This window comes from Giraffa tippelskirchi, chromosome 10, assembly GCF_054371585.1.
Source record: "Giraffa tippelskirchi isolate mGirTip1 chromosome 10, T2T-mGirTip1v1.2.pri, whole genome shotgun sequence".
NCBI classification, from domain to species: Eukaryota; Metazoa; Chordata; class Mammalia; order Artiodactyla; family Giraffidae; genus Giraffa; species Giraffa tippelskirchi.
In genome coordinates, this window is record NC_137284.1 from 3,603,661 (window position 1) to 3,616,381 (window position 12,721).

Sequence of the window (12,721 nt, forward strand, 5' to 3'; positions counted from 1 at the left end):
CCCTGCAGTGTGTGGGTTGAGGCCTCATTGATGTTTGGATGCAAAAGAGAGTCTTTCTTTCAAGAAATGATGGGGATTACAGGTGATGGGTTAAAGAAAAAGTGTCCCCACTTGCCCGAATGAAAACCCTGACAGGACTTCCCTGGTGGTCCAGTGGCTAAGACTCCATGCTTCCAATGCAGGGGGCCTGGGTTCGATCCCTGGTCGGGGAACTGGATCCCACATGCCGCAACCAAGAGTCCACATGCCACAGCAAAGACCTAGCAAAATAAGTAAATTAATAGAAAAAAAGAAAACACACTGGCAATCCTGGGATGGTCCCCTAAAGGTTTGGGGGCAAATTTAGAAATCTTCAATACTACTCTGTTGGGTTGGCGGGACCAGGGGTTGGGATTTGGGGGTCATGGAAGACGCTGCTGGAAAGGTGTGCCCACCCCCCCCATGCGCGTACACGCATGCGTTGTTGTTGTTCAGTCACTCAGTCGTGTCCAACTCTTTGTGACCCACTGCAGCACGCCAGGCTTCCCTGTCCTTCACCGTCTCCCGGAGTTTGCTCAGACTCACGTCCAGTGAGTCTGAGATGCTATCTAACCATCTTGTTCTCTGCCACCCCCTTCTCCTTCTGCCCTCAGTCGTGCATAGGTGTAGACAAAGCAACACAGAGACACATACACAGGCACAATCACACATGTGCACGCAAAGACCCACACAGCCATACACATGCACAGTCTCTCGGACAAAGTCCCAAGAACATCCAGAATGGGTCCGGTGTCCCGTGTTGAGGAAACGGAGGCTTACAGGTTCCCTGAATCTGCAGGTTCGATCACGGGGCTCTGAGGTTGGCCCCTTGAATTTCTGGGGGCAGAAGTCACTTGGACAGGGTTTGGAAGGAAGATGTCGTGTATACAAATTTATTCAGATGCATGTTCAGTCTCTGTGAATCTGTGAACATTCACTTTTTAAAAAAGAAATGGTTTCCATAAAAAGATATTCGGTAATCACCTCATTTTTAATACAATGTTTATATACAAAAACCCCATTTCAAACTATTTACTGTACAAGAGAAAGCAGAAGCATAAGATGGCATGATTTTAGCAAATAACAAAAAGCTATGATGCCTGCGGACGTCCCTCCTGATGACAGCTCACGGGAATGTCCGCGCTCACCAACCACATCTTCAGGACAAACATGTTCGTGTTTTCGCTCCTCCCTTTGCTGGAACATTTCTCTTACGTTTCTCTGTGTGCTTGAGAAATTTCAGATCATCGGTTAGTATAATGGGGCTGCAAGTTGAGACCATTCCTATCAGCTATGAGGTTTGTTTTTACAAGTTTTTAAAATGATAATTTCCAATAGTAACATTCCTGTAAGTAAAAATATAGAGAAGTGTTACCAAAATAGAAGCCTTTATTAATAAAAATCTTTGGTAGTAACAGTAAATTCCTCTCAATGATATTTGGTTAGCTAATGAACGCCTTCCACCTTGAGCTACAGAGAAAAAACCCTTACATCCACTGTAGAACTGATTTAAAAAAAAAAACAAAACCAATAAATATGCTGAAGCTGCAAAAGAACCCCTGGAAGCCTTAAGACTTCTTGAAACCCTGAAGCTGTCTGCAGAAATGCCTCCGAGGTCATAATCTTTCACCGCTCATTTTTCTGTCACTTGTGGGCTTCCCTGGTGGCTAAAACGGTAAAGAATCTGCCTGCAATGCAGGAGACCCAGGTTTGATCCCTGGGTCGGGAAGATCCCCTGAAGAAGGGAACGGCAACCCACTCCAGTATTCTTGCCTGGAGAATTCCACGGACAGAGGAGCCTGGCGGGCTACTGTTCATGGGGCCTCAGAGTCAGACACCAACTGAGCGACTAACATTTTCTCTTTCGGTGTGGTGGGGGAGGGGCGTGGCTGACAGTGGGGACCCCAGGGGCGCCTGTCACTGCTCACTCAGAACACCTGCACACTGCTAGTTCTCTAAGAGTAAATTCGGGGCTCCCGGGCCGGCTGAGGGACACAGCCAGGGCACCTCTCGTTTTGAGCAGTGTCTCGGTTTCGGAACCCGTGGAAGAAAAAGGCGATGAAACAATCTGACTTTTTCGACCTAGAGACAGGTGTTGTTGTTTGGAATGGGCGTCAACATCGTTTATCCCTCATCCATTTCTCTCTCTGCCCTCAAATCTCTCACCAGCTTTTGCCCAATGCCTTGGAATGCCACTTCACCTTTCTTAAGGCATCAGGAGGGTTTAAAGAAGATGACTTCTGGGGGCTCACCTCCCAATTGCCAAGGAGACCCCAGACTCCAAGCATCACGTCCACAAAACACCTGCATCTGCTGCATGCCACCCTGTCCCCAGCAATCATTTTGATTAACGCTGAACACTAAACAAAACAGGATTCCCTGCATAGTGGTTTTGTGCAAAAACAAGAGAAAACAAAACGAAGTAGAAAAAGATGGAGAAACGCTGTCCTACTAGAAGGCGGTTTTCCAGGTTTGCCACAAACCCAGGAGCCCCCGGGCCAGGTGGCTGTGAGAAGCCGCCTGCCCGGGAGGGAGAGCGTGCGCGTGGCTGCGGCTGCCCAGCGGCTACAGGGAGCCTCCGGGGAAGTCGGGGCCGTCCGGGGGCGGGGGCGGGGGCGGGGCGGCGGGGGCCGGGCTGTGGTTGTTGCAGGGCTCCGCCCTCTTCCGGTCCTTCTCCATCCACGTGTCCAGCAGCTGCTGCTTGCCCTGCTCCTCCCGCATGAACAGCTCCACCATGAGCACCTTCTCTTTGTGGATCTGCTGGCTGATGTCCTTGGGGATGTCGGGGATGACCCAGTCCACAAAGTCACTCATGAACATGACCAGGTTCTGGAAGAAGAGTCAGTGTCGGGGGGCTGGGAAGGGCGACCCCGGAAACGCAACCACCTACCCCTGCGCCCCACCGGACAGCACCTTGCCCCGCCCATCACTCCGGCCCTGTGACCTCAGATACACCTTCCTCCTCCCTGGCCTTGGTTTCCGGGAGGGCATAGATGAGACAGGAAGTGGGCCCTCTTAAACAGGAAAACTGTCTGCATGATTCTGAATCTCTGGGCTTAAGAAATGATCTGATCTGTTGTGCTTAGTCGCTCAGTCGCGTCCGACTCTTTGCGACCCCATGGACTGTAGCCCGCCAGGCTCCTCTGTCCATGGGGATTCTCCAGGCAAGAATACCTGAGTGGGTTGCCATTTTCTCCTCCAGGGAATCTTCTGACCCAGGGATTGAACCCAGGTCTCCCGCATTGCAGGTGGATTCTTTACCATCTGAGCCACCAGGGAAGCCCAAGAATACTGGAGTGGGTAGCCCATCCCTTCTCCAGGGGAACTTCCCGACCCAGGAATTAAACTAGGGTCTCCTGCATTGCAGGTGGATTCTTTACCAGCTGAGCTACCAGGGAATTGGTTACACATCACTAAATACAAGTGCTAAGGCTTCAAAGGAAAATAGTTAAAATGCAAAGAACACAAAACAAATGGAGCTTAAACTATCTCTGAGGACTCCGCAGGCCCTTCTGCCCTTTGTCAGGCCTCCCAGGATTGCTCTGAATCCATGCCAGCCGCCTCCTTGCTTACATTTCTGGTCTGTAGAATGCAGACAGACGAGTTGGCTTTCATAGACTGATGGAAGTCTCTAGTTTTCAAACTTCCATCTGACCAGCACTTGTGAGCATGTGTGGCTGAGTTAGTCGACTGGTCATAGAGGGGACCAGTTCCCCCTCGCCCCCCGCTCCCCGTCCCCCATCATCTTTCTTGGTTGACGCTCCCAGCCTCCAGCTGTGGGCGCTGACACTCACAGCTGCCTGTCTGCAGGGAACCACCCCCTCCTGCCTCCCTGTTCTGGGCCTGAAGCCAATGATGGGCCATGTGGGCAGACCAGAGGCACTCTTCTGCATCAAGGTGGGCCCACTTGTGTGACAGGATTCACACTCTGGCCCAGGCCCCCTTCCTGCTGAGCACCCTCCCACACACACATAATAAGGCCTTCCCTCAATAACCCGTTTGCACCAGAATCCTCATCTCAGGCTCAGCTTCTGGGGAACTGGGCCCCAGACACTAGTCCTGACTGCAGTGGGTTGTGGAAGGCTGGTGGTCGAGGCAGGGGGACCTCGGGGGCTGGGAGTCCTGGCGGGGGCCACAATGTGTAGAAGAGGCAGGGCTGGGGCTTGAGCCCAGTTCCTGGGATCCCAGGGCTAGGGGGACACACCGGAGGCAACCCCAGCATGACCTCCCCAGTTGGGATCTCAGTGCCTTGTGCACCAGCCGGCTTCCCGGTCTGGATCTTGGCCACTGGGAACTGCTCAGGCCTCAGAGTTAGCTCCCCTCCCTGGCGACTGGGCCTGGCAGGGCCGGGTCCCCTGCCTGCTGGAGGTGGGGGCTGGTGTCAGCCGGTACCCCGCCAGCCCTGACCGCGGGGGCATCTTCTGCTGCACGGTGCGGGAGTCGCTAAGGGGCTCCCCTCGCGTCTCCTTCAGTGAAGACGACTTGTGTTTAACTAGACCTGCCTTCCTTTAACTCGGGGGGTCTGGGACCTCTCCTTGCCCAGGGGGCCACCAGCACCTCACACCTCGGGGTGACCAGGGTGACTCCTCCAGCCTCCAAACCCCTGACCCCGGCCAGTTCCTGCCCTCCTGACCCTTTTCTGGGCAAGAGCGCACCCTTGGCACCTCAACCCCCAGCCCCTCCGGAGGCCGAGCAGGCCCTCGCACCTGGAAGACGATAACGAAGGCCAGCCGGGCGGCCAGGACGGCCCAGAAGTCCTTGGAGATGTCGTACTTGTGTTCCGACCACGGCGGCTCCCGGTAGTCTTTGTACCTGCGAACGTGAGGCGGGTCTTCAGGGGGAGCTGGGGTCTGGCCCGGCTGCAGGGCTCGTGTCAGGAGAGCCGGGGCTGCCTGCAGGACAGCCCCCACCCCGCCCGCTCACACAGAGTGGGGGGCTTCTCCCCACACTGAAGGGGATCCCGGCACCCACATGAGCTGGACAGGCCTGAGGGGGCGTCCTCACAAGCCCAACTGGGGGCCCACAGAGGGGGCTCTGGGATGACCTGGCCCAGGGTCCCCAAACTTTATAGGCAGTGCAGCCGTGGTACCAAAAAGAAATCCCCCTGGAGACCCCAGTGGGTCACACAGAGGGAGTGGGGCCTTCCGGGTGGAAGGGGGTGGGGTCCCTAAACCTGGAGCCTCTACCCAGCCCCCCATGTCCACAGAACTCCAGGCCACGTGCTGTGAGATCCACTGTGAAAACGGCTTCTCCAGGCTCTCCCCTCTCTGTGGGGGAAACTATTGGAATAAATGAAACGTCCTTGCAAAGTAGCCCATGTATGAAGGTTAAACACACAGTCGGTGCGGTCAGGGCACCAGGAAACTGTCCCCAGGTCCATCCTGCCCCCTGCCACCCTGCCAGCCTCAGTGCCTGAAGGGCACCTCCCGCCAAGTGTTACCTCCTTATCTCGTGCGATAAATACCCGCCCACCCCTCTTCTTATCGCTTCTAGATGTGGCTCTTGACTCCCTGCTGGGAGACAGCGCTCACTCCCGGGGCCCCCAGGCCCCACCTCTGCCCCTGGTACAGTGGGAGCGTGGGGGCCTCCACGGCTCTAGTTCTGCCTTTTCCTCAGAGATCCAGAGATGCCTGAGGTGGGGGCAGAGGAAGGAGGGCAACCCGGGGTTCTGGCCCCGAGCTACTCCCAAATATGGGGTGCCTGGTTTTAACAGGGCCGACCGTCTCTGTGTGGGAAGAGCTTCCCCAAAGCCGTCTGAGAAAGCCCCGGTTTCTTTCCGAGAAAGGGCGGTTTCCAGGCGCAGGTGCACTCTGCTGGTCACTGAAAAGCTGGGGCCCCGTCGGGGGGCCAGGAGAGGAGGCCCCTGGCTCTGGGCGTGTGGGCCTGGTACAGACCCGGGCCTGGCTCCCGCCTCGCTGTGTGTCCCTGTGGCATCGCTTGACCTCTCTGGGCCTCGGTCTGGCATTCCCTCACTTAGTCATGTCACAAGAATTGACTGTGCAGTGCTGCACACCAGGCCCCATCCCAGGGGTTAGGGCTGGTGGGGGCACAGACGGGACTCCTCTTCCACAGAGCTTTGTGTCTTCTGAGGCAACAGGACAGAAGCCCCAGAGAGCCTGTGCAGCACTGCGCTGCCAGCTCCAGAGAGAGGATCGGGCCGGGAACGCTCACTCTGGTGCCAGCTGCTGAGCCATGCAGAAGTTGTACAACCTGATCTCCTGTGGAACAAGAGGCCACTGCTCTCCTGGCGTCAGCAGCCGCACATACCTGCTCCTCCCTCTTCCTTCTGTGCTCAGGGCCAGCCGCACTAGGATGCTGGGAAATGTGTTTGAGCTACCTGGCAAACTCCTACACATACCTCAAAGCCCACTTATAGATGTGTCCAGATGCCAAGCCCCACCACCTGCACTGACCTCTGTCAGAGACGATCTTACTGTTTTCCTGGCTCAGCTCTTGCGCTCAGCCTGCAAGCTCCCCTCACCGGGGACAATAATGCCCTCTCTGGAGCTGGCTGCGAGCATTCAATGAGCCCATGCTTGTTTCAGTGCAGTGATAAATGGTAGCAGTGATCACAGCCCTCAACTGCTTTTTTCACACCCGCAGCCACGGGCTGGGGCTGGGTGCTGCGCTACCTGCAGCGAACTCCCCTGGGAGCAGCTGGCAGCGTGGAGCTCACAGCACTCACAGGACTTAATCGTGGCCAACGGACAGGTGGGCCGGACTAAAGCCAGAGTCCCAGGGAGCAGGGGGGCTGGCCCACGACCTTCCACCTCAGTGGGGGGAAAGGTAGCCAGGGTCTCACTTAAAAAGGGGGTGTTTGCGTGGTCCAGGAGCTAAGAGTCTGTGCTTCTAGTGCAGGGGCCCAGGTTCAATCCTTGGTCAGGGAACTAGACCCCACATGCCTCAGCTAAGAGCTGGCATGGCCGAAAAACCAAAAAACAACCCCCTACAAAACCCCCGGGGTCTTTGCCCTGTCTCCTCAGCCTTCCCGCTGCTCCCCGCCCCCCACCCCCGACCTGCCCCGTGGCCAGGACTCCCGACCAACGACCAACGCTCAGATAGGGGGCTGCTGCAGAGGGCTGAGTGCCCGGGGCCCCATTCTCGAAAACCAATGCTTACCCTGTAAACACCAGCACTGACCTTTTGAGGGGATTTATAATAAAACGACCACCTATCTCCCTGCCTTCTTTGTTCTAAATCATTCTTTTCTGAAATTCATTTTGAGTTAAACAGGTCGGCCTGAGCGTGTTCTTGGCGTGGAGCGTTCAAACAAAGCAAGAGAGGCGAGCAGGGGGCCCGGACCGGAAGCTCAGGGGTCTCTGGGGCCCGGGCCTGCCGACGATGGGGAGGAAGGGACCTTGAGCCGCTGCCCTTGACCCCCAGCTCTCCAGGCCGCCCCTGCCCACGGGGGCCACGCGCGAGTTGGAGCAGACCCCCCGGCCTCTCCCTGATGCATCTGCTCCCGTCTGTGTGCCCTGAAACGGGCGGTGGGTGGGCCTCTGGACAGCAGGCAGCGTGAGTGTTGTGTATTCGTGCGTCGCGCGCCCTCTCCATTGGCAGGCCTGGCCGAGTTGCTCATTTTCAGCGCTGCATGGGTCCCAGAGGAAGTGCAGTCCCTGCCCTGACACGGAACGCACGGCACACCTTGTAATTTAGTCCCGGGGGGTCATCGGGGCACAGGTGCCGCTCAGTCATCAGCTGCGCCTACACTGAGTGGGCCTGCCCGCCAGATCCAGGGGCCCCAGCTGTGCTGTCTTCCATTTCTTGGGCCTGTTTTTTTGCTGTTGTTTGATTTGATTTTGTGTTTTGTTTTTCTTCTGCAGCCACGTGCTGCTGCTTGTTGCTGTCAGTACCCTGGACCCTGGCAGCCTCCTCCACATCCTGCTACCAGGTCAAGGGTATGAAGACAGACAGGTGGGCTTAACAGAACTAGGTGCAAAGTAACTGTAAACAGGCTTGGAGTAAACACCGCCGTACACAGAAAGGGCCGTGCTTCATCACTCCGGCTTTGCGACATGTGTCTCGGTCCCTGTGGTCTTCCGTGTTCTGAATCTCAGGCGGTTTAGACTGTCCGCGGACACTAACCGAGCTGCAGTCACACTGTCTCCACTCTGCCCCCCGCTCTCAGCCTCATCTCAGCCCGTGGCCCATCACACCACAGTCCTGTTTCCTGACCGGGATATGGGGCCCCTGCCCCATCCCTTGGTCTCACCGTCCACCACGCTGGGCCTTTACGCTCTACGCTCCAGAACCCACCCATGCCCACCACCCTGCTTTCACCCGCATGCTCTCTCCCTGGAACGCCCCCCATGCCCCCACCCTTCCCTTAGGCTTCCAGCTACTATTACCCCTTTAACTGGATCTGTTTACGCTTCTGCTGCCCCCTGTACAAGGTCCCTGGACAGCAGGGATCGTGTTGCCCGTTCCCGAGCCCCCAGCCCCGAGCCCCTAGCCCCTAACCCCTCCAGGCTGGCGCATGGAAGAAGCACAGTGAATGGCTGTGCCCCTCGCCCCACCCGCATCCCACCCCTGCCCCCGTCTCTCCGGGGCTCTCTCTGCCGGCTCTGAATGACTGTCTCAGGCATCTGTTGCTTTTTTGCCCACCCAGCATCCATGACCTCTTGTCTGAAAACCCATTTTCCTTGAGATGCTCCCAAATCTATGGCCACAACCCCACACCCTGGCCCACAACCCAGACCCAGCCAAAGAGAGACCCCACATTCTGCCAACAGTGATTGGTTCAATGAGGGGCCTGTGACCGAAGGCAGGTCAGTGAGACTCAATCCTAGGACTTTTGCTGACTAGTGGGAAAGAAATATTCTTCCCACCAGGACTTTTGTGTAGAGAGGCCTGCTGGGGGATTCCCTTCTGCCTGCCACAAAATGATGCCAACGTACAGGAGTCATGTTGAGAGGCAGTGTCAGAATGGGGCTGGATGACAAATGGCAGCCCCTGGATCCAGCTGTGCCTGAAGCTCTCATGGACTTTAGTTAAAAGAAACGATCAATCACCTCCTACCTCCAACCGATGGTGAAGGACAGGGAAGCTGCAGCCCGTGGGGCTGTAGAGAGTCACGCACGACTGAGCGACAAACAACAACAATAACCTCCAACCCAGGAATCTCTTTTTTTTTTCTTTCTCTGAAGCAAAATTGAGCTGCTCTGTGATTTGCCCGGAAAGAATTCCGGGGTTGAATTGGGGTTTTTCCAGAAGCACACCAAATGGGGCTCTTTAAAGAGAGTTGTTGGGGTTTTCCCTGGTAGGCCGGCAGCTATGGCTCTGAGCTCCCAATGCTGGGGGCCTGGCTTTCATCCCTGGTCAGGGAACTAGGTCCCACATGCTGCAACTAAAACCTGGCACAGCCAAATAAATACGTTAAAAGAAAGAGTTGCTGGGTGGTACCTGCAGATCTGCACCTCGTAGCCCAGGTCCAGGGGGTCGTTGGGGGCTGTGCCATTCTGGAAGTCGCTGACATTGAAGGAAGAAAGAGTGTGGTTGACGAAGCCGTGCATGGTCCCGTTCTCACTGTACATGTAGAGGTACACCAGGCGAGGGATGAAGTCGGACGTGAAGGAGATCACAAATGCCTGGCCAGGGAACGGAGCGGTCAGCGTGGCCCCCAGGGGGGAGGGGCCGCTGCCCCACCTGAGCCTGGGCGGCACTGCCCTGGGGCCTGGCCAGTGACCCACGTGGCCTCGGCTCGCCAAGGGAACACATGAAGGGTTGCGGGCACCCCATCAGCCCCTCCAGCATTCCAAGGAGAGCGTTGGGGATGGGAGCAGGGCGCTCCGGAACGAGGGGGCTGGGAGACAGTGCTGGCTGCCTCTTGCTGGCTGGGTGGCCCTGGGCAAGTGGCTTGACCTCTCTGTACCTCAGCCGTATCATCTGCAAGATGGGGCAATACCCCTGCCTCCAGGGGCCATGTGTGCACTGGTGGGTGGTCCACGGAAAGGGCTTAGCAGGGTCTGGAACGTTCAAGATGCTGCTGTTACTGTTATTGTTGCAGCTGGTTGTTCTCACGAGACGCCCCGTTCGTCCCCTGCTGCTCTGTTCACAGCAGCCCCATGCTTACGCTGTACAGAGGGGCTGGGCCTCGGTGTTTCCAGCTCCTCCTCATTAAAACGGGGTCCCCAGCTCAGCCTGGAGGGGTGGACGAGCTCTGCCCACAGCCTCCCTTTATGGGTGGGTTTCAAAGCCTTAAGCCGGCAGGAGTGGGTAGCTGATGGGGGCGGCCTGCCCGCCGAGATAGCAGGAACCAGGGCTCTGAGGGTCCCTGCCTGGGCTGAGTGTCACTTCCTGTGCTATGGGGACCGAGTCAGCTCCATGACTGTGACCATCTGCTCCGGGGGGCTGTCTGCCTGGCCCCCCCAAGATGCAAGGTGGCAGCTTCTGGGGGCTCAGGCTCAGCTGGTGGGTGGAGGGGTGAGGGCCACAGGACTGCAGACTTTCCTGAGGTTCTTGCACTTGGGGTACATGTGTCAGGAAGGTGTGGACCAGATGCGGGGGCAGGAGAGAGGGCCATGGGGGGGTGCTGTTCCCAGCAGGCTCGCACGTGTGTGTGTCTCTCTGTGTATATGTATGTGTGTGTCTGTGTGTGTGTATGTATCTGTGTGTCTGTGTGTGTCTGTGTGTGTGTCTGTGTGTGTCTCTGTGTGTCTGTGTGTGTGTATGTATCTGTGTGTCTGTGTGGGTCTGTGTGTGTGTATGTATCTGTGTGTCTGTGTGTGTCTGTGTGTGTGTCTGTGTCTGTCTGTGTCTGTGTGTGTGTCTGTGTGTGTCTGTGTGTGTGTGTCTCTGTGTGTGTATGTATATGTGTGTCTGTGTGTGTGTCTGTGTGTGTGTATGTATATGTGTGTCTGTGTGTGTGTCTGTATCTGTGTGTGTGTCTGTGTGTGTGTGTAGGTGTGTCTTTGTGTGTGTGTATGTATATGTGTGTCTCTGTGTGTGTGTCTGTGTGTGTGTGTCTGTGTGTGTGTCTGTGTCTGTGTGTGTGTCTGTATCTGTGTGTGTGTGTCTCTGTGTGTGTGTCTGTGTGTGTGTGTCTCTGTGTGTGTCTGTGTGTGTGTCTCTGTGTGTGTGTCTCTGTGTGTGTCTCTGTGTGTGTGTCTCTGTGTGTGTCTGTGTGTGTGTGTCTGTGTGTGTATGCATATGTGTGTGTGTGTCTGTGTGTGTGTCTGTGTGTGTGTCTGTGTGTCTGTGTGTGTGTATGTATCTGTGTGTCTGTGTGTGTCTGTGTGTGTCTGTGTGTGTATGTATCTGGCTAGCAGGTTCCTCTTCTCTCCATGTTTCACTCCCCAAACCTTCTTTAAAGATCAGGTGTGAACTTCACATAAAGAAGAAGAATGAACTTTTTCAAAGAGCAGAAGAGTTGCTGACGAGGAATCTTTCTCTGGGTCTCCCTCCCGCCCTGTCTGCCTCTATCTCCTTCTCTCAGGCTCTGGGGAGAAAGGGGACTTAGGGGCCAAAGTGGGCGCAGTGGCGGGTGTTGCCCAGGGTTGCGGAGAGCGGCTGAGGAGGCTGTGTCATTCCCGCCCGGAACGCGCCCCACTCCTCAGTAGAACCAGGAGGTGCTCCCCAGTGGGGCTGCTCGAGGCTGCAGGCAGAGACCAGCTTCCCGGAAGGGGTCCCCGTCTGCGTGGCGGCTCAGCCGGTTGAGGTCCCCACGTCACTTACGTTGATGATGACAGCAAGCTTCCCGACGCCTCTGAGGATATTGTACCAGATTCCTGGGGGAGGGGCAGAGAAGCACAGGTTCAAGACCCTCTTGCCGGGGCTCTTAGTAACTTGAGCAAGCCCGCGGCAGGCTGGCCTTAGCAGGGGCCGGTCTGGCACTCTTGTGGGGCAGGTCAGATCTGTGGTAACTGGGAGTCATTTGGGGAGGGCTCGGGGTAGCCTGGCGAACGGCAGAGCCCACGGCTTGTACTGGCTCATCGGCTGTTTGTAAGCCAATTAGATTCTCGGGGGGATGCTTAGAAACACCTGGTTCCCGGTTCTGAACAATCTGCCGTGAAACTGTGCAAACTACTGATTGGTTTTTCTAGAGAGACAAAGATTCAATTTAGATGTAGCTTCCCCCTCCCTGAAGAGTCCATGCAGCCGTAAGTAGAGATGGAATCCACAAAACTCGGTGTCCAGAAACTTTCACATACCTCTAGTGGTGGGAGTGCCTGCTCTTTGGAAGGAAAGCGATGACAAACCTAGACAGCATATCAAAAAACAGAGAGACTACTTTGCCAACAAAGGTCCATACAGTCAAAGCTATGCTATTTCCAGTAGTCATGTATGGTTGTGAGAGTTGGACCATAAAGAAGGTTGAGTTATGAAGAACTGATGCTTTGGAACTGTGGTGCTGGAGAAGACTCTCAAACCACTCAATCCTAAAGGAAATCAATCCTGAATATTCATTGGAAGGACTGATGCTGAAGCTCCAATACGTTGGCCACCTAATGCGAAGAACTGACTCATTGGAAAAGACCCTGATGCTGGGCAAGATTGAAGGCAAAAGGAGAATGGGGTGGCAGAGGATGAGATGGTTAGATAGCGTCACCGACTCAATGGACATGAGTTTGAGCAAGCTCTGAGAGATGGTGAAGGACAGGGAAGCCTGGTGTGCAGTCCATGGGGGTGTGCAGAGTCGGAGACAACTGAGTGACTGAACTACAACGGTGCTAGAAAAACCATACTTAGGGATAGGCCAGATGCC

At 55.8% G+C, this 12,721-nt stretch overlaps 1 protein-coding gene across 30 annotated transcripts in view; it reads right to left on the bottom strand.

Moving 5' to 3' along the window:
* Positions 1–990: 990 nt before the first annotated feature.
* The window catches only part of ANO1 (anoctamin 1), a 174,394-nt gene continuing 162,663 nt past the window's right edge, over positions 991–12,721 (bottom strand). For 11 of the 30 annotated variants that reach the window (XR_014066601.1, XR_014066600.1, XR_014066608.1 and 8 more), the window contains 5 exons: positions 11,692–11,744; positions 9,421–9,605; positions 4,725–4,830; positions 2,271–2,847; positions 991–1,246 (listed from right to left, as the gene is read on the bottom strand). Coding sequence is in view for 17 of the 30 variants with exons in the window: in XM_081533798.1 (XP_081389924.1) it covers positions 2,584–2,847; positions 4,725–4,830; positions 9,421–9,605; positions 11,692–11,744 (608 nt within the window). In the remaining 13 variants the exon portion in view is untranslated. Of the gene's footprint in view, positions 2,848–4,724; positions 4,831–9,420; positions 9,606–11,691; positions 11,745–12,721 lie in introns of all 30 variants that reach the window. The other 19 variants (XM_081533798.1, XM_081533796.1, XM_081533795.1 and 16 more) reach the window with 5 other exon arrangements.